General features: G+C 46.5%; 2 protein-coding genes across 2 annotated transcripts in view; both read left to right on the top strand.

Moving 5' to 3' along the window:
• Nucleotides 1–26,934, top strand: part of LOC119387864 (guanine nucleotide exchange factor DBS) — a 228,448-nt gene extending 201,514 nt beyond the window's left edge. The window contains exons 17-24 of the mRNA XM_049413720.1: nucleotides 319–444; nucleotides 2,645–2,845; nucleotides 7,721–7,823; nucleotides 8,163–8,240; nucleotides 8,307–8,373; nucleotides 9,906–10,164; nucleotides 21,464–21,692; nucleotides 22,334–26,934. Of these exons, the coding sequence (XP_049269677.1) occupies nucleotides 319–444; nucleotides 2,645–2,845; nucleotides 7,721–7,823; nucleotides 8,163–8,240; nucleotides 8,307–8,373; nucleotides 9,906–10,164; nucleotides 21,464–21,692; nucleotides 22,334–22,422 (1,152 nt within the window). The 3' untranslated portion in view covers nucleotides 22,423–26,934. The remainder of the gene's footprint in view (nucleotides 1–318; nucleotides 445–2,644; nucleotides 2,846–7,720; nucleotides 7,824–8,162; nucleotides 8,241–8,306; nucleotides 8,374–9,905; nucleotides 10,165–21,463; nucleotides 21,693–22,333) is intronic.
• On the top strand, nucleotides 11,280–11,887 carry LOC119387865 (uncharacterized). Its single transcript, XM_037655419.2, has 2 exons — nucleotides 11,280–11,569; nucleotides 11,685–11,887. Exons 1-2 carry the CDS (start codon nucleotides 11,317–11,319, stop codon nucleotides 11,759–11,761), a joined length of 330 nt encoding a protein of 109 aa, XP_037511347.1. The 5' UTR covers nucleotides 11,280–11,316; the 3' UTR covers nucleotides 11,762–11,887.
• Nucleotides 26,935–27,144: the final 210 nt, after the last annotated feature.

The raw sequence follows: 27,144 nt of genomic DNA, 5'->3' as shown, positions 1-27,144 counted from the left end.
CCGAGAAGAATTGCAAGAAGGGCCTAAAACAGCTTTGACATGGTTGATGTTCGTTCACTAAGTCAGTTTTCGTATGAATTGATCGCGTGGCGTACCATTACAAAGCGGTCACTTGATCACCAAAACTGGTTATGACTTTCCTTTTTCTTTTTTTTGCAAAACGAAGAATGTAGGATTGAATACGGGTATGGATTAGCTTGTGTAAAAGTACTCACACTTTTTCTGTCTTAATTTTTAATTGCGCGAATTAATCGTTGCCCTCGGTATACGTAGCGGCGATATAGCATGAATATTTATTGCGACTTATTTCGATTCCAGGATCTCCTAAAGTATTCTGAAGGTTCCGGGGAACAGTACGAACTGCAAGAAGCTGTGAACACTATGCTTGACGTGCTTAAGCATGTGAACGACAGTATGCACCAAGTTTCAATAACTGGCTTCCACGTGAGTATGCGCAGCATATATTGCATTCGCTGTTGAAAAAAAACAACAACTTATATTTAGGAATGATCGTCGTAACGTGGAGTAGCGTGGCAGGCACAACGTAATGTATGTTTTAGGTATATTAGACATGGACGTAATAAAAATGCCGTGAATGACAACGTACGTGGGTAGTCACGATATCAGTGGAGGCTTAGCGGCTGAGCCGATGCATCTTGGTCGGGCAGAAAGATATGACAGTAATGCGTCATCTCTAGAAGCCGTTATTTTAGGAGCGTCAGCAGCAATCTGAGAGCACTAGACGGAACCTTTATGAGAGTGCTTTTCAAAAGTGGCGTGCAGCCAGCAGATTTTCTGTCAGTTAAAAGACGCAGTTAATTAAAAGACGCGGATCAAGAACTTGGCAGAATGACGTCACCATCTTCTTTTGTGGCCTTGTTTACGTGGTTGTTGTCCATACAATATGTGCGCCAAAATTCCATGCGTTGTGGGAGCACAGATGCTACCGCGTTATACGCGACGTTCGACGTACTGCGTTCGTCGGCGATCGTTCGCATGTGTTCTTCTTTTCTAGTAGTTGCAGCAGCCCATACGAATTTTTGCAAGTGCTCTGAGGGATCAACTGAGTTACTCTTTTATTGAAAATATGCAACTCCACTGACCCTATACTGAATTACGAGATAATGCTATCTAACGGCAATAACTTGCTCGAAAGCGCAGACAGTAGCACCCTACCACTCCGTCCTTATTCGCTGAAAACTCCAGTGCATTTCACTAAAACTTTATATAACTTCGAATTTATTGGTAATCCATTACAAACGGGTACAGAACGGTATGATAGTGAATAAAGATACTTTTTTTTCTTTTTTTTAAATGTCTGTAGGCCATCGGCTATGTGTGCAACACTAGAGCCCTTAAAGAAATCGATGTTTCAACCATAATTCGTCCGGTAGGGAGGAGGCATAATGAAAAAGGGCAACAGAAGAAACACCGTGCAAAGATGAAATGGTTTAAACCATTTCTAAACGATTTACTTTTTTGTTGGCGTTTCCTGTGTTTTCTTTCTTTTTTTTTTCTTTTCAGTATAGTCACTGAACAGTGCAAGAGCCGTTGCAGTTACTCGTGGAGGACCTTTTGTTCTGCTTTTGCGGGCGGCTGAGCCAGCTAAATACGTTATGATCAGACGGCTCCCGGTCGAATTGCGTGCACGATCTCTAGTCGACTAAAGGGAGTTAACGACATTGTTCGAGTAAAGCCACAGACCCGACCACCACACGCTTCTCAGCTTTTAGTGTTCTGCTATATCATCAAATGGTCACATATCAATGTATACTGTTCGAATAAATACACATCGTAGATATCACACTTCCTTTCTGGCTAATCTGTAAAGTGGACATCGGAAATAGGATTCCTAAATTCAGACGGCGAATGTGCAACGGCAAGGGTGCTTTCTCACACTTATGGTCTTACTGTGGCGAAGCTACTTGCCCGAGATAAGCTCCACAGCAACGTTGAAATTGTAGCAAAGCTACCGAAGTCGGGCAGTCCTGCATGCAACCGTATGCTTGCGTGGTTCATATGACCTGTGTCACATAAACTAATTAATTATTAATTAATTAATTATTGATCAATTATTTTTTAATTAATTTGACGAATGAATGAATGAATTAAACTGGGGAAGCCTGTATTCCGCTTGATTGGCCTGCTATATTCAGTCCATGTGCTTCAATTTCTCGCTTAATTCACAATCGTGTTGCAATCTGCTGGCCTCTTGGCGTGCGACCGCCCCTAAAAGGTGGCGTTGGTTCCGGGTTCAAATACCAACACGGGAAAAAAAATTTGTTGACTAGAAAGCTTTATTAGATTGAAATCCGTATTATTTATATCGCAGCTTCGAGCTACGAACATGTGCGCACGATTTTTCCTCCACTGTGCAAACTTCTACAGAAGTAACTTACGCTAGTCTCTGTCACAGCATTCTCACAATAAACCACCAGTGCAAATGAGGTATTTTACCTTCTGAAACATCAACTGTGATGAGCTTGAATACCATCAACTGTGATGACGCAGCATGTCATAGGCCCTGACCCCTTTTGCAGCATTCTTTTCTTTATTTCTTTTCGTGAAACGGATTTGTCGTTGAACTTCAGTGTAGTATTTAAGCTGTATTGTGACGAGGTTTCTCTTTTATTCGGTGCTTTAGGGAAGCCTCGCTGACTACGGAAAGTTGCTTCTGCAAGGCATGTTCAACGTGTGGATGGAGAAGAAGAAAAAGGAGCGCATGAGGGAACTGCGGTTCAAGCCCAGCCAGCGCTACATCTTCCTTTACGAGCACCTTGTTCTGTTCACCAAGAAGTACGGCCGAGACGACAACCCCAGCTATGCATTCAAGAACGCACTAAAGGTTCGCGCTTTTCTCTCTATACCTGGCCTTAAAACAACCTGCTAGGACAACCTAATTGAGTTACCCAGTCACATTTTTAACGACCGCTCAAAAGAAAAAGAAAATAAAATTGGTGGTATGTTACACTCCTCGTAACATTTGAATGCGAAAGCCAACCGCACACTTATTAGTGCATGAAGTTATACATTCGGGGACCAGACTTCCTGCATAACAAGCCGCAGCGTGGGAGACACGCGTTAAATTGCTTTGGCGTTTTCAGTCGATTCTAATGTTCCTCCCCCTTCCACTGTAGCTTTCTGCACCTCACGTGGTGGGACACTGCCTCTGAGATCGATTCAACTCTCACCGATCGACGATGTCGATTGATGACCGCATCAAAGTTCAGCGATATGTGACGTCATGATGACTTCATGATGTGAGGTCATCGCTCTCTCGAAGTAGATATTTTTTTTGTGTGTGTGTACAGGGCTCGCAAAAGTCTCGAAAAGGGGTGTGCCAACATGGCCACTGAAGGCTTTCGACTTAAAACGTGACCTTTTTTTCCGTTATTATACTCGCGGACAACTTTTTTGGCAATGAAGGGAAAGCTACGGGGGCGGAGCGTCTGCACATGTACTGCTACGCGAAGTAGTCCGGTTTGGCGCGCGTCTCGTAACGCCGTGGAAAATGATGGCTAGCGTTGCATTTCGACGCAAACGCTGCTTAGTGTCTAAGGTACGGGTAAAAGGCGCGACTTTTTCACGCACGCCAAAACGCAAAGTGGCAACGTATAAAGTAAAAGAAATGCAAATATCTCGCTTGTGTGCGCTGCGTTTCGCCTCAAAAAGCTACATGTAGAAAATGAAGGAGTATTTTATATATCTCACGCAGAAAATACGGACGCAGTTGTGGGACTACATTCATTTGCGGTAGGATACGTGCATTGTGGCTCTGTAGCCTTCGCTTCATTGCCAGGAAAAGTTGTCCGCGAGTATACAAGTTTAGCCAGTAGAGAGAACATTACCGCAAGTTTCGCATTGAGCGAAGCATTGAAAGCGACAACTCAGTGTTTTAGTGTTACGCTTGCAAATAATTTGGAAGAAAAGAGTCAGTTCTTGAGAAGGAAGCGATACTGAAATAAAGTTTCTGTGCTCGTCGTGAAAAGTATTCTTACCCTTTCTTCCTACGAGAATATTACATACTGCATAAACGTAGATTCAGAGAAGTTGCAGAAAAACCTTGTGCTAGTGTTGTTTGTTGAACTATTGACGTTGACATTTGGCTCCAGCTTTGTCGGCTCCATTGACAATAACGGGAACTCGTCTCCTAGGCACACGTGTGCTTGACGTCTTACCATCGTCCTGAAGTAGAGTACGTGGAACGCTAAAGCGTGCGCAATTGATCTATGAGTGAGGACAACGTAAGAATAAATACAAGCCCCACTCACAGTGGCCAGCCAGCAGAGATGTCAAATCACATTTGCTCATTTCGTTGCGTCAAACACTTCTCGCGTGATTCAGATAGTTGGTGTACCCATACAGGCACCTGTTGATGTCGCGGGTTTTAAGTCGAAAACATGAGCGTCCTGGCAAATTTCATCTGACATTACTGCGTAGCCAAAGGTCATATTTTATCTAGGAACGACGAACATTTAGTTTTCGGTATGCGTGGTACTTACACTAGCACAAAACAAAAGTACTTATGGTTCGAAAGGAAACCAGCGTGCACGACTCTCTAACGTAGGTGATTGACAAGCGCGCCGCGCTTTTGCAGGCGGAGCTTGTGTTTGTTCTTACGTTGTAAACTCCGATATTCCTGTTCCAGTTCATTCATTCACAAAACTTTATTAAGAGTCCTGAAGCCCGATCTTTTCAGACCGAGGCGGGCCGCGTCCACGTCGGCACCGTTAGGCCGAGCCTTAGGGCGCCATCGTGAACCCTCTGGACAGCTCCTGTTCCAGTAAGCCACAAGCAATTCCGGTTGTGCTTTCCCAGCTTAAGACTCTCCCGTAGCACAGTTTCTTTTATTCTTTTAGGGGCGAAGCTCCTTAAAGCGGCACCCGTTCGTCCCCGTCGTAGTGCGTAACCAGTCTTAACGCTAGTACCAGATCTTGACCTCCAAGGTGGTGCCGGTGGGAGATTTCTCCTGTGCGTTGTTGAACAATAAAAAATTCGCAGCGTGCGCGTTAACTAAAAGCCGAATTCTTCTGTCTCTCATTCCCCATTAGCAGCCATTGGCATGTTCCAGTAGGAAACGTTAGTAGAAGTAGAAGTGTAAGTGTTAGCTAAAAGCCGACATCTTCTGTCTCTCATTCCCATTTGCAGCCATTGTTTACCTCCAAGGTAGTGCCTGGTGAGATTTCTCCTGTGCGTGATTAAACAATAAAAATTTTGTTCAAAACGCGGTTGATTGATGAAATAAACCAACGAAAGACGCCAGATGTTTTCTAAAAGCAAAACGAAAAGACGCCAGATGTTTCTAAAGCAAAACGAAAAGACGCCAGCTGCTTAACGAAAGACGCCAGATGTTTTCTAAAGCAATGGTTTTCTAAACAATGAAAATTCACAGCGTACATGTAAAATTAAAGTGAGCTGCAAGTCGTCATAACTCTCATCGAACCTTTAGTATAAACGCGCCCGATCTCACGTCGGTGATGATGTACTGGGCAGAATTCACGGAAAATTCACGGTTTACCGATGAACCTCCGCAGCTTCGCCCACTCATCATCATTCACTCCTTGGATAGGCTGTGATTTTTTCTTTTTACCTGGTCTCAAGCTTACACGTTGTTTATCGCATTGTTGCTCGGTCGCGAAAAACTTAATCTCATCGTTGACGTTTGCCATAATTAAACCTTTGAGGATATCAATAGGTTGCATTTTTAGGGACTGTGGCCTTGGTTGACGACACTCGGAAATGTCACTTTGATTGTGCGCTGTCAAGCTAAGCCGGAGAAAATGTATGTCAGGAATTCAGTTGCGTACATCCCAGAAGCCTTATTTTCACGTGGTATAAAGCTTGTGGACAGGATCGCTGAACATACGAAGAATGTTATGTCGGGAAAAAACGAAAGTTATCCCCGATATTGGTTGATCCAGTGCAAGGTTTCTCAAGAAAGGGGTGAAGCGTTAGAATATTAGGCGTAGAAGATAAGGAAGCGCGAGGAAAGTATTATACGTGCTGTTGTATGTACCGATTAATTTAGGCGACGCTACATACTACTATGTTAATATACGTTTATTTCCGTCTGAAATTTTCAATTCATAGACCCTTCGATAGCGTTTCGCCGTTAAGCCGTTTCGTCGATCGGGGTACTTTGCGAGATAAGTGGAGCCTCATGTTATTTATTTGAGGACCTTCTTAAAGCATCACAGCTACCAGCGCCTTCTTTGCGGCTACAAATGTGGCATCAGAATGCTTCTAGTACTACAAACAAAACAGGACATGAATGCGTTGAGTTCTAGCAAGGCCATCAAGTATGTGACTTTGAACCAACACAACCACAAGGAGAACTTCTTCTTGGCCTAGTTAGTATTGCTTGCTGTATGTCATATAACAACCATAAGCGTGGTAGGTTCAGACATTCACTCGTTGCTCACGGCAGTTTGATCCCATAAGCAGCGCTTGTCCCGTGTGCCTGCTTTTCGTGCCCCTGAATTCTCGTGCTGTTTACTGGATGTTCAAGCTCTGCGCCATTGGTGGCGTGGTCTACAATACATAGTCAGCGTCCAAAGTTTAGAGCCCATGCGACGCCAGAAAAAGGTGAATATTTCCGCTGCCTCGGCAGGCAGCCTTGAATTTTGATTTCCGGCTGGTTCTAAAACACACTAACAACATGTAGGTACTGTGCAGTTCGACTGAATACAGTCGCAAATTGCTTAGAGGAGGAGGAGGAGGAATAAACTTTATTCATTGGAGTGAGCCCACAGCAGAGTCGTTCAAGGTGGACGGCGTCCTTAGTACAGGATGCCGTGGGCCTGAGCTGACAGGTTGGCCCTGTTCACCAGGCGTCCCTGGTCTGCTAGGCTTGAGCTTGTCAGCTGGGCCTCCCACCGCTCGACGTTTGGTCCTGTGATAGGTGGTATTCCTGGGTCGCGTCCACACTCCCGTATACCATATCGTAAAGTGTGCTCGTTGCAGAGCGAAATTAGCAGTCGTTTCGGTAGTTTTCGGGATACATCGCGTGAAAGGGGGTACCGTGAGGTAACTTGCCAGTCTCAAGTCTCCGGAAGAGCACTCTCTTTTCTCTTGTGAGCTTAAGGTGCGGGGGTGGGTAAGTTCTTCTACCCAGCTTGTAGTAGTTAAGAATGTCTGTATATTTTCTCGGGATGCTTTCATGTGGACCGCCCAGGGCTCGTGAACCTGATGTGATAGCCTGGAGAATGATGGGAAATTCAAAGGTTTCTCATGCCTAGTGGTCTCTAAACTTTTTATTGCAGCTGTACATTGACAATTCAAGTTATTGTGTCTCAGTTGGTGTCGAATTTCGTCGCGTCAGTTTTGTCGAGAAGGAAAACAATCGCACGTATAATCGTCAACGCCATGAAAAGTGCGAAGAGATATGTAGTCATTATTTATGACTTCTTCCGACAGTTGTCTAATGAATAATATCTTCTGTATTCAGCATCCATGCTTGAAACCACCATGCTCTAAAGACTTTGAAATGCACGTTTCAATGGCACTTCACTTTGTCACGTTTCTGCACCACTGAAAGTTGCAGTAACTTAACGATTCATAACATTTGCCAAAGAGTTTGATCTGACCGATTTTTTTTTAGGTACGCCGAACATCCCTAACAACTACGAATGTTGTGTCGTACATAAAAACATTTTGTCACCTCGAGAATATTCCTGCTTACAGCATGACTGTCATGTTTAACACTGCTCCCTTTCTGTAGACTTCACAGATAGGCCTGACGGAGAACTTCAAAGGGTCCAGGGGAGATAAGAGAAAGTTCGAATTGTGGCTGCACGGAAGGACACAGGTGTTCATAATTCAGGTACGATCTCTCGATGAACGTCAGTTTTATTTTTCTGTACTCGTCAGCAATGCTTCTTCCGATGAGCACTGACATGGCGTGATATACGCGTGCTCATTCATGAACTCAGATACGACGTAGCGCGTACGCAGTCTATGGTAAACATGGTTTAACTTTAATCAAACTACGTCGCCGTTTCCGTTTACTTACTTACCATCTAAAACGTCGCTACGTTAAGTTAGGTTGTACTTTCTTGTGATCGGCGTTGTTTTCATTCCCACGAAAGTTTCTTCCATGTTTCAGCTCGGTTTGAGATGAACCTGCTTTGTGTTAATGTGCTTTTCCTCTTCTAAAACTTCAGCGCCTTCTACCGAGTGCAAAGATTTGTGGGTGAAGAATATCAAGCAAGTTCTGCTGCAGCAGTTTGAACTCTTGAAAGGTGATTGATCGTCTTAGTTGGGGGCGCGCGACACTCCTTGACTCGTATGCTTTTAAATTTACGCAGATGAGAGCAAGCGCCAGCACTACGAGAAGTACGAGCAGCTGAATGGGGTTAAGCCACAGTCTCCGAGGTAAATATCACATTTACTACATATTTACTCGATTGCTCTGTGACCACAAACATAATCGCTTGTGTTTTCTTCGTGTTTCCTCAAAGAAAGTTGACACTCGAGTAATTTTCGAAAGCATCTTGTTCACTGCAGTGGATGCTACTAACTGCTAATCAACTTGTCTCGTAAAATACAATAAATAAGATCTACAGCAAGATACTTGAAATTGTGCTGGACACAGTAGTCTAGCACGTGTTGGACAGGCTTGTTTCATATGGTCATAGAAAAATGTACAGTTTATTGGACAGCCGCACCACACACGGGCGCTGTTGATATCTCTGTACTTGTGGTCGCGAGGGTAGCCAATAATAACCCTGTATGCTGTATGTTGGCTCCCTTCCAGAGCTGAGGAGTAGCCGGCGCCTTATTTGTGCGCCGACATCTCATTATATCATGTCAATAATTAAAAAAAAAACGTTTTCGGGAGTAGCTGACGCCTGAGGCTGGATAAAAATAGTGGTTAAACATAAATCAATGCGAAACAACGTGCACAAGATCCGAGTGTTGATCAGGAAGTTTTCCGCAAGCCACGTGGTAGTTCTGGGAACGTCTGCATACGACTAATCAGTCGTAGTTTGCCACCACCGCATTAAATGTCATTAAATTACAACGCCATTCTCTACGGCCTGAGAGATGCAGCAGTTCCGCACAAAAAATCACAGTTTCGCCGCAAGGGCGAGGCAATCAGTGCGATTGCAACAATCTCAAATGTTATACGAAGTAAAGCTAGCAGCTAACTCTTTTGGATCAGATCTCGCGTAACTCAACAAAGCGCTGATTTAAGGGAATACGGCCGCTTCAGTGACCGAAGACGTTCTCGTGCTGTCAGTCCTCTAAACGCGAAGCGTTGACAGCACAGCAAGTTTACAAGCCGTCTCCTGATGTCTGTCGAGACAGCGCGGGCGCCAGCGCTCGAGACCACGCCCTTATGAGCAAACTTCGCACTTGCTGCTCGAGCGACGCAGCTCCCTCCGCCCCCTTTCCTCCCACCAACGCTCCTTCGCCTGACGAGAGACAGCCGGGGCTTGAGGGGTCATCGACTGCAGGCCTCGCACGCGGGTCGGTGTTGCCGCACGTACCTTTCGTGCGACGGAGATGGCCGGCTCGTTTCAACTCTGCTTCATCCGCGTTCGTCCCCAGCGCTTGCATGCTTTTACTCGCGCGTAGAACATACGATACGCGGGGCGATGTTATCGCTTTGGACTTCATGGGTAGCATGACGGCGACAGCGACGCCAAAACCCACCGAGAGTGTCCATACAATTGCTGTCGCAATAGGTGGATGGGCTTGTTGGTACTTATTTATTGCAACATTTAGCGCGACTACACCGACTAGACGACACAAGACAGACGATAGGACACAACACTGTGTCCTGTAGTCTCTCCTGTGTCGTCTTGTTGAGCTAAAGGTTACTGTAGATGTAAGAGTTGTTGAATACGGCCAGCGTGACTGCGGATACGAGGAGGCTTACGGCTTTCGTCTTTGCATCGCAGCAGCCGCGTGCGACACACCATCAGTGGCATGAGCTGGGAGAGCCGGCGCGTGGCGGACAACAACAACCACAGTCGCAGCGAGTGCCAACGGGCGAGCCGTGTGCTAGGCCGCCGAGCCACCTTTCCGGCACTGCGCAGCTACGGCGCCAACGGCGAACTGTCTGATCACGAGGACGGCTGGTCCACCGACGATCTCTCGCAGAGCGAAGACGAAGACGACGACGGGGACATCTTCGTAAACACCGAAGTAAACACTGAGGTAAATAGACGTGGCTTCCGTTCCCCCTTCATTATAACGGCTTTATGGTCGGTGAAGTGATGGATCGGTGATGGGTCGTAGTGGGATGTTTGCAAAGACGAAGTAGTGGGCAGTTTGTAAAGGTGATTACGCCGGACAACGGAGACGTGACAAGGTTAGACTAAAAGGAGCTTCGCCCCTAAAACTGTTTTAAATATGCTGAAGGAGGAGGATGCTGTAGGTTGCAGGCGTATCTAGCCTTGCGAGATATGCAGGCAACTGACCTGCCCTATCTCCTTCTTTCAGGTTATGTTGAAAACTCACAGGGATGCTTATGCATTCGCCCAAGACGACTCGAAAGCAAAAGCCATCTTCTTTTTATTCTCAGTTGATGTATTCATCCTCCCCACCCCTCCGATAGCTCTCTGCAACTAACGTGGTTTTGCACGCCTCCAGGACCAGATGCATAACAAGCGTTCTGCGACTCACCTGGTTTTGCACTGCCTCCTTGATCAGCCCACCTTTGACCAAGCGATGCTTATGTGATGACATCAACATGTGACGTCACTTTATCTGACGTCATGATGTGTTATCGCGTGATGATTTTTGCATCACTCATGTTGAAGCCGCTGATACCGACGCCGACGGCCAAATTTCGCGTTTGATGAGGCGTCTCAGGCGTCTCTTACCATGCCTTAAAACGCGATGAATTTTTTAAACGGAAGCGCGAGCAGACTACCAAGCGCCTTGGTAGTCCGCCCGCGCTGCAAAAATGCTCTGTAACAATGCCCATGCCGGTGGCCTATGAGCTATCCCGCGTACGGTGCTGTGCTGCGCCCCCATATCACCACACCACGCCCATATGTGAGTGCCACTCATTAGCAATCACATGCGAAATCTGTAACGTTTGTCCAGTAACGTAATGTCCAGTGTCCACGCGGAAAAACCATATCATTCACTCTGTCGTGTGGTGAACCTAAACACTGGAGCGCTTCAAAGGAACATGCTGAGGTAAACACAGATGGCGAAGCCCGGCTACTATAGGGTGTATGCACGACCGGCATCGACAGCGACATACAGGCAAGTCTCGCTGTGCACTCTGGGTAATCCGCCATTTTGAAGCAATAACAAGCAGACGAGCAAAGCAGCGTGTATGACCAGTCGATAGCTGTCATGGTTTACTGCGCCGTTGTAGGCTGCAAAAGCCGTACGTGCACCAAAGCCGAGAAAGAGAAGGCTAAGCAGAACAGTCAGAACCTCAGCAACTTTCGGTTTTTCAAGATTCCAAAGGTGCGGGTTCATGAATGCGGCAAGACGAGGCAGCTGTCGCAACGCCGGCAGCGCGAGTGGATCGCCCGCCTCAACAGGAACGGTGTCGCCGATAATACCCAGAAGTACAAAGTGTGTTGCCGACACTTTTTATCAGGTATGCAAGTCTCGCACCTACGTTACCTATTGTAAAGCGCTGCCCGTTCCTGTCATTGTGCACCGTGGGTGCAGGCATTGCTTTGAGCAGAGCGTTGGTGTACTCTGTTTCGCAGGGCCACAGTCTCCAGTGGGTGCTGCTGGCTCTGCAAGGGCTTTTCGGCTCACGAGCTGCACTGGCATCGGCACCTAATCGTCGTTTTTTCATCGACAACGCGAAATCCATTTTAGCGATATGCCTCACATCCAATTTCCTGATGTGCGTCGGCAGGCACGAGTTGGCGCTGTCCGTGCACGAACGCTCCTGCCGCACGCGCACGCCGTACTCTACGTAAAAAAAAAATCACAGCATATCCACGGAGTGAATGATGATGAGTGGGCGAAGCTGCGGAGGTTCATCGGTAAACCGTGAATCTTCCGTGAATTCTGCCCAGTACATCATCACCGACGTGAGATCGGGCGCGTTTATACTAAAGGTTCGATGAGTTATGACGACTTGCAGCGCACTTTAATTTTACATGTACGCTGTGAATTTTCATTGTTTAGAAAACCATTGCTTAGAAAACATCTGGCGTCTTTCGTTAAGCAGCTGGCGTCTTTTCGTTTTGCTTTAGAAACATCTGGCGTTCTTTCGTTTTGCTTTTACAAAACATCTGGCGTCTTTTGTTGGTTTATTTCATCAATCAACGGCGTTTTGAACAAAATTTTTATTGTTTAATCACGCACAGGAGAAATCTCACCAGGCACTACCTTGGAGGTAAAGAATGGCTGCTAATGGGAATGAGAGACAGAAGAAGTCGGCTTTTAGCTAAAGCAGCGAATTTTTTATTGTTCAACAACGCACAGGAAAAATCTCCCACCGGCACCACCTTGCAGGTCAAAGCGTAAGACTCGTTACATACTACGCTACGAGGGACGAACGGGTGCCGCTATAAGGAGCTTCGCCCCTAAAAAGCAGTGCCGCGACATGGGAGCACGCCTCGCCGTTCCCGGCCATGCACGTACAGTCCGCGGCAACGACTTCACCGTCGCACTTGCACAGGGCCTATGAATCCACAGGTGGCTTGTTGAGGCTCTGCGAGTGGTTGACATGGGCATAAAGATAACATTGTATTCTGCTAGAAGAATAAAACACTTTAACGTACCTTTGTTTTGAGAATCACGGAGTCTGAGGAAACTTCCTTAACCGATGGACCGATGGCTCGAGCATCCAACCGCTGGTCACAATATTGTGGCCTTCTAATCCTTTTTAAGCCTTTAGTTGCTGGCGGGTAAGGAAGCTGGTCCTCAAAACAAGGAACTCGCTTATGTCTGCGGCGTCGATTCGCGGCCACAAGTTGACGTCTCTTACTCAGTCGCTTTCCCGAAGCTCAAAGGGGTCCACACCACACAGGGCAACTTTCTCACTGTAGCGCGCCTGGTCTTTGACGCACAGCGTCGCTGCATAATCCGTTTGATCATGCGTCATTTTGCCGCAAAACAATGTTGCATTCTTGCACAGAGATGCCAAACCGCACGCCCGGAGACCGACTGCGACCACACATCGACGACCAGTCCACAAACGTTGCCTGCTTTGGTCTGCTTGTTATTGCTTCAATATGGCGGATTACCCAGAGTGCACAGCGAGACTTGCCTGCATGTCGCTGTCGATGCCTGTCGTGCATACACCCTATTCTATATATTGTCAAATTCCTCTGTGTTGTCGAACTTACCATGTTGTTAGCTCTAATTGGCCCAGCGCGCTTCTACGGTTTCTCTAAATTGTTTAAAATGCCTCCATTTTAGCCATTTAGAGAGGCGCCATAGTTGTAATTTAACTACCTTAAGATAGCACCACTGTTCCCTAGCAGACTCTGTTTAGGCATTTAAGTGTTGTCTCACCAACAAACCGATTGAGAATTATGTGCTGTAGTTCGAAATAATAATGTGGTACTGGAGTTAAAGCTACAGCCGGTGTCAACCATTACGAGCACCGTCGTGAGAGTGCACGTATCCCTTTGTCCCCACGTCCATTCACAGCCTTGCGCAACAGCTCCGCGTAGTTTCGACACCAAGAGCCTGTCTCTTTGTTTTCACAAATCTGTCAAATCGTCACGTATGTCTTATCACTTAAATTTGAAGGTTATAGGATGAAAAAAAAAGTACACGAACATTTATAGAACTATCCCTAAGCGGATCTAAAGAAAAACGTAAGGGCCCCTCTCCCCAGACCTCCGTTGCACCAGCCGTCTAGTATTTCAAGCTCTGCCGAATCACCATACGACGTGTGGATCCATAGTGCGTATCGTTGTACCGGCTTTGATGCGGTGCCTAGTTGCTGAGCGGTATAGGTACTGTTGAAATCCTAGTGTCACCGGAGACTGCGTTTTCGTCAAAGATCCTTGCATATTGGTATTATGCATTGAATATGCCCACTCTCATATTTTCTTGCTGCCACATGGAACACTTTTCATATATCATAGCACGTGTATTTTTGTGTTGGGATCTGGGAGAACCGACGCTTGGCAGACAGAGTCGCAGCGAGTGCCAACGGCTGAGCCGTGTGCTGGGCCGCCGAGCAACCTTGTTTGCACATTGCACTGGGCTGCCTGGCACCAGGGCAACGCCACTGCATACTATATATGATGTGATAGAGTGTTATTTATAAAGCGCAATTTAATGTTCGTTTATTCCCTCTTTCTTGCTGCTGAGCAACTTATCTGCGAGCTAATGTGAGATAAGTTCAGAATAATAAATTTTCTCGCTATATGTGTCGATTCGTTCAATCGATATTTACGATTCGATTCGATTCACTTGTCCGATTTGATTCGTTTGATACGGTAAACATAAAATAACCGTCCCGTAAACTTCTCGGCCGCACAACTATCGTAGCGTTCTTGTACATCTTGCCCGAATCTGGCCTTGGAATTTTCGTCTTGATCGCACACTTCCCTGGGCAGAACCAAAAGAAGGCGTCTAGCACCATAAGTAGCCACGCGGAAGCTGGGTACATCGGGCGTGTATCTTTCTCTTTATTTAGGAGCGAAGTTCCTTACCCTTATAAAAATGACTATTGAGTAACTGTTGACAAATGATTGATGAATGATTGAATCAATGACTTTTCAACTAAATGTCAAATGTCGTTGAATCTTCTCAATGACTAGACAACGAAATTGTCATTGATTCTTTCCAATCAAAAGTACATGTTGAAAAATATATTGATGTTTTGTTGATTTTATGCTGCACGGTGGTTGAGTTTAGGACCGGCCGCGGACGTATGAAGGTGGGCGTGAAACTTATTACAGATAAGATCACGAGCACTCTTGCCATCTTATTAAGAAACCTAGACACACATGCGCATATAGTAGGTTTATTTGCCTTTTTTTTTTTTGGTCGCCGGCATATATGACATTTAATTTCCGGCAAGCAACAAATACTCTTGCACACAATCAACACTACAGCACTACTTGCATCACGGACGCTCTCTATGTGTCAGCTAATGTAGTGCGTCAGCTAATTTTTTATGCATATGCAGAACTTGCTGCTGCAAGTAATGTAATAAATTACAAAAAATACAATTTTATTTTTAAATACGACTCCACATTTTAAGCAACCTTGTACAGTAATGCAGAGATGTAGCAATGGTAACTGATATTCAGAAGCACATGAGGCTTGCGAAGCCCCGAACTCAAGACCAAACCCTGGCCATCCAGAGTACGTGCCCTCGATCGGGCCCTCAAGTTTGGCCTGGGGGTCCCGACGTAGGATTATATTACTAGCTACCTTCGGCAACGTGATTTCTCAAGCCTGTCCGTTTTAATTAGCTCTAACCGAATGACCCACTACATAACCCTTCATGCGGCAACAAAGCATTGCTGACTTCTTGCTTTAGTACCCGAAGCAACGCAGGTAACTGTACCCTCCTAGGACACGGTATACAGTGCGCAGAAACTGTATTGCAGCTGAATACACAAAGAAAGCTTAATTAATGAATTATTGCGGTTTTATGCGCCAAAACCCCAATATGATTGTAAGTCACTCCGTTGTGGAGGGCTCATATCCGGAAATATGACACACCTGGGGCTTTTTAACGTGCACCTAAATTGAAGTAAATGGACCTTTAGCACTTTCGCCTCCATTAAAAATGCGACCGCCGCGGCCGGGATTGAATCCGCGATCTTCGGGTCAGCAGCCGAGCACCGTAACCACTGTACCACCGCGGCGGCCCCAAAGGCAGATTCGTTTGAGGATTGAACGGTCATAAGCAGTGTTTAAGGATAGGCACCATTTATGTACCGCCGTGGAGGCAAGCCAGTAACAAAAATTGATAAACCGCTAAACTTGAACGCGATAGCGATATCCGCACGCACGCACGCGCACACACACACGAAATACGTATTGTAAAGGTAAAGGTTTGCGCCCTCTTCAACAGCACATTTATTACAACAATATTTTGTGTGTCCAATGTATACGGGTGAGCATCGCCTTGCCGATCGCTAGCCTGCCTTCGCTTCTCGGTAGAGACCCAAACCGTGCCGCAAGGAAAGCCAAAGTACGGTGCCCCATGGCTGATATCTTTATTTGCATCTACCTCAAATTTTCGCCCACGGCCAACGCTGCTTTTTCGCTCGCAACCAAAGAAGCCGACGCCGACACCGGAATTTCTGCGAAACGAGCTCTTTAACGCTATCGCGGGCATGACGTAAAAGTATCTACCTATGGATGGTGGGGGCCTCGGCACGTAATACAGCGCCTGCCGGTACGCGGTGTCGACTAAACCATTCTCTCAAAGCTCACCGCATACATCTACCAGAGAAACGTGATGTACCAGCGAACTATCATTCCTTTTCATTTTACTTTATTACTATCCCTGCTGTCGCAAACGCACGCCTTCGCTCCATGCAAAACACGTTGAAACTTGAACGCTTGAACTCGAGCTTGCGTGCCATGTCTTATTGCGACTAAGAAAATAACGCCAAAAGAATAATAAATTTGTTGTGTTGCATTGCGTCAACAAACATGCAGAGTGCGAAGGTCGTTAACCAGCAAGCTTTACGTAACTTTTTTAATAATAGCAATTACCGCCTAACTTCGTGATGGGCTTCGTAGCGCTGGTGCTCTATCCGGTGTATCCATCCGCGTCGTTGTGTGACGTCAGTTGAGTACGCGGAATTCGAACGTGCTGTCGCGCTCGCCGCGCTAGTCTCCTCTCGCTACGGTTCGTGCTCTCTGAGTGCCGTGATTCACGGAAATTATGAACGCAGCTGTGAAGAAGCTACTTCGCGGCATGTTCAGCACTCGTGTACCTGCATGCAAGGACTACGTTCCTCTGGAGTGCCTGTTGGTGGCCGTTATACGCGTACTGGAGTTAAGCCTAGTCCCGGAACGTTTCCTGCGGAGAAATGGACGTCTCAGTTTGGGTGCGAGACTGTCGCATTTTCATTTCTGCTTAGATGGAGGGACGAAAGCGATCACCTTGATGTGCGCTTACCATTGCTTGGATTTGCGGATTCTTTAAACTACAGGCCTCTGTCCTTGATGAAGGTAAGTTAATTTTCTTTACCTGTGCACAATTATATTCGAAAGCGATGGAAAATGCGTGTTTTGTTGCATCACCGGCTACATGCGCGACATGTTTCAGAAGTACGTGACTGCGTAATTTTTGCGGCATGCAGGATTACACTGTCCTAATATAAATGTAGGTTACGATTTACGTTCACTTTCGAACGTACTGACTTTTATTGGCCGCGCTTAACGGCGCTTGTTTCAAGGCATACATTATACGTTTACGTTCGAGCGCCTGTACTACGATTATGACTCTGCAAAGCTAGTTTGCGCTATTTGCGCTATTTTGGAATAGTTTCGAATGGTGAGTGAGTGTTCAAAATCTTGTTTTAGGGACATAAGTGGGGCGTCTTTCTAGTGCCAAGATGTTACTTTGCCTTGACTGTTTCAACGCGCGCCTTCAAAGTGGTCGTTCTCCCGCGCGTCGCTTCAGCCTGGTTAATTGTAGCGTCTTCGCCCCTTTGTAGCCGTACGATGTTATCGAGTTTTCGCCTGTTCACACCGTCCTCTGCTAGGTACGAACTTATATAACAATTTCCTTTTCTCCTGTTTTTTTTTTTTTTGCAGGTGGGAGTCACCCTTTTTATTTTGAAACAAGTGCTACACCAAACAAATTATGGCTTTCATCTCTGATGGTGGAGTTACTTGCAGTTTTTGCATAAATAAAGATAGATTGTCCGCATATTTGCGTTTTCTTCTTTTCCTTGGGCTCTTGAAAGAAAACGAATGGTCACAGAACTTATAAAAGAGTTGATTTCTCCCAGTGTCTGTGTGTGTGTCATTCATTTGACTTATGTGCCCGTGTCCTGGTATTTTATTTCTCGCGCAGATTACCTTGTTTCCAGGTTTACGCGGGGTTGGAAGAATTGAAGCATTATAACAGGCGATAAAAAGCTTTTGCTATTGCAGTTATTGAAAGCGCGATCTGCCTCCGTGCAGTTGTGCCTTACCTACTGTAATTCAGCTGTAGTGAAAGTAAACTGACCTGATTTAAGTTATTCTTTGCTTTTTGTGCACATGTAGCTTGCTGTTTCCCGTCCAGAGTGAGTTGGCATAGTCTGTCACAATAACACTAACTATGCTGGCCTCTTATTGCTTTTTATGCAAGCATACACCAGCAGTGCCTATCTACAGATAGCTGTGTGCTCATATAAAACCCATAAAGGGCACTTAGCAGCTGTTATTAGAGTTACGAAAAGTGTTTTATGAAGCCCAAGGAACTGCAATTTATATTGTAAACACGTGCCTCAGCAGGCATTCTTCAAGAGGTTCTATGCAAGACCTTTTGGACCATACCTACTGTGGCATGTGCTTCAGTAGGCATTTTTCTTTCAGGGGGAGGATATATATCACACTTGCATGTCTACAAGAATTCAACAACTATTACGACATACTGTACATTTACTTTCAATAACTAGATCATCAAATTTCAATGCCGCTTGAATTGCAGCTCATAAACTATTCAATAACAGGTTCACTACTATTCAATCACTTTTGTGTCAATAACTTTTTTATAAAATATCACCGGCCAATTTTCAATGGGTGTAAATGGTGAGCTTAATGTCTTTTCAATAACTTTTCAAATATCATTCAAATACTTTTCAATACAATGCGTCAACATTGACCACTAGCTTTTCAATTATTTTTCAATAGGATTTTTTGTAAGGGTAGGCCCGCACAACGCCGTCGCCGTCGTCATCACCGCTCTCCATCCCAGCGTTTCTCCACCCTATACCGCCTTCCTGAAAGCCAGCAGCGAGATCAGGCGCATAGTCGTTTGCGTCCCATTTCTAAGGAGCTTCGCTGATCGGTTGTATTCGTACGCGGAACAACTGCTAGTTTTAAATGCGGAGCATTTCTTAGTCCCACCTGCGGCGTCGGCCGCCGTCCACACCCCCACTGCGCATGCTCCGCTCGTCTCGTGCCGGCAGCAAGCCTCTCCTCTCCCTCCCTCGCATGCTCGGCTTGTCTCGTGCCAGCAGCAGGCCTCTCCTCTCCCTCCCTCCTCTCCGTCCCTCCCTCCTCTCGATCGAACGCGGGCGGTGTGTATATAAGCGGCGGAGCGCGCGTTCGGAATTCAGTCAAGGGCGTCTTTACTTGACTTTCGCTTGACTTGACGCTTTGCTTGACTTGAGTAGATGCGATGGAAGCAACAGTACCTTCAATCAGCGTCCCACCACTCGGTGAAGGCAACGTTACCCCACCCTCACCGTCGTCGGCGTCAACAACAGCAAGCAACGCAGAAGACAAGGCTGCGAAGAGACGAGCATACGACGCTAAACGCAAGCGTTTGAAGCGAGCTGCGGACCCGGAACTTCGTGCACGAGAAGCTGCTGCAAGACGGCAACGACGGGCTGCGGATCCTTCACTTGGAGAACGAGAAGCAGCTGCGAAACGGCAACGACGGGCTGTGGATCCTGAACGTCGTGCTCGTGAAGCAGCAACCATTCGTGAACGTCGAGCAGCGGATCCATCACTCGGGCAGCGCGACGCTTCTGCGAAACCCAATTACGCAACATTCACGCGATACCCCCACAACTCTGTGACGCATTTACTCAGTTCCCCCCCGTGGGAAGATGCGGGCGACATTTTTTCGGTTGCTGTTCTCCCATCTGACTGTCAGACGAGCCTCGACCAATCCCGTGGGGCGCGATACAACGTACTATCACAGAACGGGTACAAGATTCCAAGCCATGGTCGATCTTCCCTTACGAAGGTCCTCGCCTAAAGAGTAGATACCTTTCACCACGGTGTCGCCTTGTGTGTGTCGTGCTTCGTCGAGAACCTAGTCCAGCAGTTCGCAGTCTGCGACCCTCAACTTCTTTCGGTGCTGCCTTGTGCTGTCCCGACGGCACCACCGCCGCAACGGGAGCTTCCCTACGGCAATGAACGACTGCACGGGTACGCGGCTGGCTGTTGTAGCGTGTTCCCATTGCCTCTGTAGTGCTTTTAACACGAAAGTCACTTTGTTTGGTTAATCGGGAACCACCTCAACATTGGTCTATCTTCAGCGACTCAAAGGCAGCCCTACAATCTGTGCTATCTGCTCTGCGTCGCGGGCCATATGAACAGCTCGTATTTGAAATTCGAGGTCTTCTCCACACTTCATATGAGAAAGGGCACCACGTGACGTTTCAATGGCTGCCAAGTCACTGCGGCGTCATAGGGAACGAACAGGCCGATAATGCCGCTCGGACAGCTCATGAAAGCACACAGGAAGATACCATCCCACTTTCAAGGTCTGACGCTGCCAGCAGTCTTCGAGGCCTTGCACAGGAGATCACGCTCGCTCTATGGTGCCCACCAAGCAGCCAAACCAACCGGACTAATCGTCAACGCCACCTGTCCTCTTTGATGCATATCTGTATGCCAACTGGACTCCGCCGAAGAGAGGCCACACTGCTTTATCGCTTGTGGCTAGGGGTGGCATTTACGAAATCCTATTCCTTTCGAATTGGAATGGCCGACAACGCTCTCTGCGATGCCTGTCGTTGCGAGGAGACGCTACACCTGTCCTGTGCGACTGTCCGGTATATAATGCTCAGAGACAGTCATTGGCGTCCGTTCTAGCGCGCCTTGATAGTAGACCAATGTCTGTTCAAACAATACTTGCATGTTGTCAACAGAAGACATCACAACTGAAGGCGACGAAGGCACTGCTGAGGTTTTTGAGAGCGACGAACTTGGCCAAGCGCCTGTGACAGAAATGTCGCGTACCACGCAGAAGGGACCAACTACCACGCAAGAGTGACCGACTGTTTCTATGTGTGCTATGCTACCACGCAAGAGTGACCGACTGATTTTATGTGTGCTGTGTCATGTGCTATCTTTCTATCTTTCTCTCTCTCTCTCTTTCCTCTCCATCTTTAAATCTCCCCCACCCTCCCCATGTGTAGGGTAGCAAACCGGTTGTCCTATACTGGTGAACCTCCCTGCCTTTCCTTCGCTACTGTTTCTTCTCTCTTAACACGAAAGTGTTTTATGCCCGGATTCACAACGGCTCCACTGATGTACTTCCGTCACGGATATGACAATGTAAAATATAGAGTAACAGATGGTAAAGAAAAAAAACTAGGAGAAAACGTTCCGTTGCCGGGAGTCGAACCTAGAACCCCTCACTCCTCAGCGCACGGCGCGAAGCCACTCGGCCACTGAGCGCACGTTCTTTAGCTTACTAACGGCGAGCTATTTATATACACCATTTACTGTTGGCGGTACCCAGAGTTCGGTGGCCTTAGCGTGTCCTTTTAAGAAAGAAATCGTCATTCGCCGAACAGTAGCGCGTAAACACTCTCGATCCTCTGTGTCTTGTTTCTAGATTGAAATATTTTGATAATTCTCTCGTGTGCAGGTCGGTGGTAGCTACGTTGCTCTGGGTGACTACGAAGCGGTGGACGTTGGCGAGGCGTCCCTGGTGGAGGGCCAGCCCGTGCAGGTGCTGCGCGTGGGCTGCGCCGGCTGGTGGTACGTGCGCTGCCTCGGAGGTGGAGGCCGCGAAGGCTGGGTGCCTGCCGCCTACCTGGGTCCCAGCGGCCGGGTGCACCACACTGCCCGTTCGTCACCTTCCGTCAGCAGCCAGGGTGAGCAGCGTTGTGATTGCGTACCGCAGGCGCCTTTTGTGTTTTATTTCATTTTTTTCTTTGATGACAGAACTCTTTTCACGAGGAGTCATTTGCGTGCGCCGCATGTCGATGGCACGCTCATTTGTCAATTAAGTCTGCTTCTCAGAACCATATATGTTTAAGGGACCCACGTGTCTTACTGTTCGGTTTAACTTAGAAGACTGGCTCTCGCATGGATCAGTACCAATAAAAATATGTTCCGTTCATTACTTGTTGGACCTTGGTACTCATACAACTGGCAAACAAAAGCCCGTTACATTATCTTAGTATAGATGGGTAGATGAAAAACTTTATTATGATGACTGAAAAACTTTATCGTTATCTTAGTACGAAATTCGCGAAACGCCCGCAGAATGATAGTTTAGATGTAAATCTCTTCATTGCGAATTTATGAGCATTAGACACTGAGGAAGCGGCAATCACATGATTATACATCGCTTCAGTTACTTCTCACTGGTTTCTTCACTGTGCTGGGGCTCTTATGATCTTAGCATTCGAAAGCTAGTTAACTATCTGTAGTACGGGTTTCACCAGAAGCCTTGGTGGCTTTGCGATCTTTGAAGCCTTTCATTTGTTCGTCTTTTTCTTTCACCTTTCAGATTCGGGCACTGGAGGCCTTCACCATGCCATCAGCCGCATTAGCATGGCCAGCAACCTGAGCAGCACTAGTCTCGATGGGGGCATGTGAACTTACACGCACCACGCGCTGTAAATACTGTACAGGCAGAAGAAACGAAAAGCTGCTAACCGCTATTGAGAACTACTTATTCCTCTTCCCCAGCATACGTGGGGGCAGTCTTTTTGCCGTCACTTTTGGGCAGCAACACACATTCCAAAGAAATTAACGGCATTGTTCACATCGTCTCTGAGCATTTGCTAAACCTTCCACCATTCGCTTCAGCAACAATGGGCCTCGCTTATAAGACTAATATGTACAAAACGCGTGAAAGACATGTACAGTGAGAAAGAGAGAGAGTCATACAGATATTGTTTAGTTGCTTTTCTTCTTCTTTCTTCCTTTTTTTTTTTTTTGATGCGGCAGACGTAATGAATATGAATACCAAAGCGTAGATATCAGGTAACTGCTTCGTGATCTTGCCGGGTTGTACCTCATTCGTATGTTTTGTGATTATACGTGATATGCTACGGGATGCATCGTAGACGCACGCATGTTCTGTACGCCGGTGATGTTGCGGCGTAGCTGCCCGAACGCATGCGTCATCTCGTGTGATTCGTGTCATCATCTTCGAAGCTGCGAATGGTCACAAAAAAAATAACCGTCCACTAATTGGAACCTCACCTGCAGACAACTAGCAATATTTGCTTGCATTCCTTTGGCACATTTGGCTATTGCCGGCGCGGCTTCGTAATTAATATAATGTTGTTATGACTTGATATTTTGACCTGAACATTGTTTATTCGACCTCTTTGACCGACTATACGTGCACTCTGACCGCGGAAACCTCGGTGACGTTAAATCCCTATCGCGAAAATTTACGTGTCATGCAGCATTTCACCAAAGATATGTAAGTAAGCTCCAACTCGGAGCTAGTAACTAGAGTAGACGCTTTTCCGCACTATATCTCCGAGATAATACACGATCGCAGCAGTGTTTTCACCGTGTGATAGTGATAAGCGCCACGAAGACTTCTTCAGAACGTCTTCTTTCGCGGCGACGACTTGCGCACACTCATTAGAGGAACGTTCCTCTGTATGTAAAGTCACGATACCGCAAAAAGAAGTTTGCTGCTTTTGTGCATTTAATTAGTGGTATGGCAACAGGTGTGTACTTGACCAAAACGACGTACCCTTCGTCACTGTACATATATACGCAGACTAGCAAAGTTCGGTGTTCTTGTTTCATGAGTTGCGTTTCGTCCGTGCTCGTAGATCAGCGTGCCAGGGGAATTTGTGACGTGTGGTCATGTGATGTCCGTGAAGTTTCTCGCTGTTTACCTCCACCTTGCCGGTGTTGCTTTTGAATCTTAGATGAGCGATTGGCTGTGAGTGTGCGCTGAGGAGTTGTCGCACGTGCCTAAGTTTGCTCACTGGCACCTGAGATGCTTGGCTTCGTTGATCACCCACCAACGTGACTCACCGCGTGTTACGATAGCGTTTTTTCATGCTCTTTCGTACTTCATATTGACGCGACGTGAAGACCGTTAAACTTTTTTGAGACAAGCTTTACCGTGCAATTCCTACGACAACGGCTCGGCGTTTTTTCACCTCGTTTTGGTTTTTTTTTTCGCCTCGCTGAAGCGTATTGTACATAACTACGGAGAAAGAAGGATTTTCAGCTTTAGCGTCGCGAGATGTTCTGCGAGCCTGCCTTGTCGTAACAGCTTTTTTTTTTTTTCTTCTCAGAACCCGGAGCAGACAGACCTTCTTTGTAGAACCAGCAGATGCCGTCTACCAAAGATTTATTGCATTGCAGAGCTTTGCAAAATGAGTTCAAAGTACTCTGTAACCAAGGGCAACGAATGTGTAAACTATGCTGAAATCTATAGCTTCCTGATGCGTGAGGAGCCTCGTCGCGATATGTTGTCGTTCCCCTCTGCTTTTTTTTTTCTTGGATTTTGTTTTTCCGGACCACTGTGACGCTACACATGAAAGATAGTCGTTCCAAAGTTACGTTCCACCGCTCAACTGCTCTTGCAGCCTTTCGTTGCTGTTTGCAGCCTCTACTATAATACTGCAAAACAGAAAAAAAAAAGTTCAATGCCGAACGCTGTGCTACAGGAATGTGTGCCTTCAACTTTGACTGACAAGCGGAATGACCGGGGCCGTGCCATAGAGAGAAATGGTGTTTTCTTCCTTTCTTCCGAAAGTGCATCGACACCATGCCCAACAGACGTGTAACTGTGAGACTGATAGGAACGTGGCAAAGCGTTTTTTTTTTTTTTTGCCGCGCGTGTTCGAACGGAAGTGGTCGGCTCTTTGTTCGATGTTTGGTGCGACGATGTTCTCCTCGCTGTGCTGCCAAAGCCTTAAACCGAGTTTCTTTCATGACGTGGGAATGGGTTGCCCGCGGATGGGGCGCTCCAAATACCAGCTTTTTTCCTTTCTGTTCTTACACGCCACACGTCTTCCAAAGATCGGACTGACGTCACGTGACATCGCTGGCATGGGCCACGTACCGAGAGCAAAATGCGCGCTTGGCAAAGCAAGACTACTTTCGCTATACTACAGGTGACACTAGAAAAAGCGAGGGATTGCTGGCGCTAAATGTTCTGAGTGGCGTACCTTGTCGAAAGGTCCCGCTAAACGGGGTCAGGATCGTGTTTTTTGGAAGGGCTAAAGGGTAAACAGAGAATAGCATCCACGAGGCCTAGTATTGCAGCTTTTTTTTCGAATCTCAGCTGCTATTTCTTCACTCTGAAAGCAAATGGACATTCGTATTGGCAAAGGTTTCTCCCATATCTCGAACAACACCCATAAGAAAGCGAATGTATCGCATTATCTTCCTGTCCAGTAATCTCACGTGATCGTATGAGATTGGATGAGATCCGATACCTCACGATCTGATCATACAGTACAGAGGTGATAGTGCATATGGGTTTCAGTCGATCTTGGGATGAAAGAATTACCTTGCATTGAGTCCAATGGTTCTCGAATGCTACACCGTGGAGATCAATTCAGACAGCTGTTTTGCGAACGCCGACCAGAAGGTGAATAAGAAAAGCGGTATTACAAAGCTTCCGAAAAGCATGCTATCGAAGCATACCAGATCACGTTGCTTGTACATGTTACTCGAAACGAAGCCGCAATTAAATGTAATGGATAGCTGGGGTTTTCTTAAGTAGTCTACGAATGGGGATGTTGTGTAGTCTCCGAGTCGACACCAAAGACTGAGACGCGAGAATGAGCAGATGATACAGAATGAAACTTTTCTTTTAGTTTTCGTCCCGCTGACCACTAACCCCTTTTAACTTTTCTCCCGTAACCGTCAGTATACCGAGAAGCTACAGCTTGGTTACTCTGCCGACTACAACTCTGTCACACACATTTGACAGCGTACAGTTTCACTGAGCATCGTTTATCATGCCGTTTCTGCAACTATGCTAAAGCTGGAATGGACGCTAGTAAGTAATCGTAATAAAAACTGTTGCGCATTGGTCACTTTGCGCAAATATGACTGCCATTTGATTCCAAAACCAAAAGTAGGCGTAGTGATAAAGCATTGGCAAGTTATAATAAGCGTATTATTCAATATCGTGAGTTAGAGAGTTCGACTGGCAGAAAGGTTCGTTCGGAGGACCAAGAAATGAGACTAAAGCTCAATAAATTGGGCCGTCACCGTTTCTTAACGTACTCATTCGCTGACTAACAAGAGACAGGGCATACATCGACGAGGGCAATTCTCTTATGCCTTGAATAAAAGCGCCTGTCACATGCTTCGAGGGTAGAGTGATTTTCCTTACCCCTCGGATGAATTGCACATCCAGTACGCCCTATCTATATTAGCACCATACGTTTGGATGCGCTTAACGTAAGTTCCTATACGATAGAATTTAATATGGGACTTGCTGCCTCTGCGGGCTTATCCGTTTGTTTTTGAAAATTTTGACTCGTAGCTGACCTTACCTGCCGATTTCATTCGTGCTGCTGCGTTTGCTGAGAGTCTGAATGTGTTTGGTAAGCGGCAACTAAGTTGAGGAAATAGAAAATGCATCGAGAAATGAAATTGGCCTCCCGTATCCGCCGGAAAGTGTCGAGTTCGGTCGATGGAAAGGATGAATTACACGACTCTATCGCGCTGACGTTGGGGCACTGAGGACGAGCTCTTGCTCCTGCCACGTCCTTGTCTTGCTTTTCCTTATCACATGACAGCTATTAGATTGTGTGTGTGTTGTCTACGTGTTTAACTTGAAGCAACGCGATCCGTGCACGCATTCAGTGCAGAGTGGAGACACTTCCTGTTTTAAGTGCACGCTTATCCTGCCTCGCATATGTGCAATGCACTGTGTGCGCCGCTGTACTTACAATAATGTAAGAGAGAGAGAGAGAAAAGTGAAAGACGCTGTAAATAGCAGTACACTTGTGTCGCATTGAAAGTCGCGTGTTGTTCTGTGTCTGCCAAAGAAAGAATTGTGTGTATATGAACATCGCACTTGTGGTCACTTATGTTCGTTAGTGAAATTTCAAAGAGGCTTGTGCATTTTCAGCGTCTGATGCCATTAAAGAAAGTTTGGTTCCGAAATGTCTCCGTTTACTTATGTGGTTTCATCCGACGTCCACATACAAGGGGTGAAAATACTGGGTATAAAGGAATACTTTATTCAAAGTATGCACTATGTGCCTGATCACAACGATCCCATTGATGAACGAGCCGAAGGATTCCTTGTTACGAGAATTCCTGTGGTCGTGACGAGACTCACTCCTTAACAGCGTCCTTGAGTTCGTCGTCCGC

The sequence above is a fragment of the Rhipicephalus sanguineus genome, chromosome 3 (genome assembly GCF_013339695.2).
Source record: "Rhipicephalus sanguineus isolate Rsan-2018 chromosome 3, BIME_Rsan_1.4, whole genome shotgun sequence".
Lineage (NCBI taxonomy): Eukaryota > Metazoa > Arthropoda > Arachnida > Ixodida > Ixodidae > Rhipicephalus > Rhipicephalus sanguineus.
Note: the sequence above shows the minus strand (reverse complement) of the source record. Positions and strands in the feature narration are given on the sequence as shown.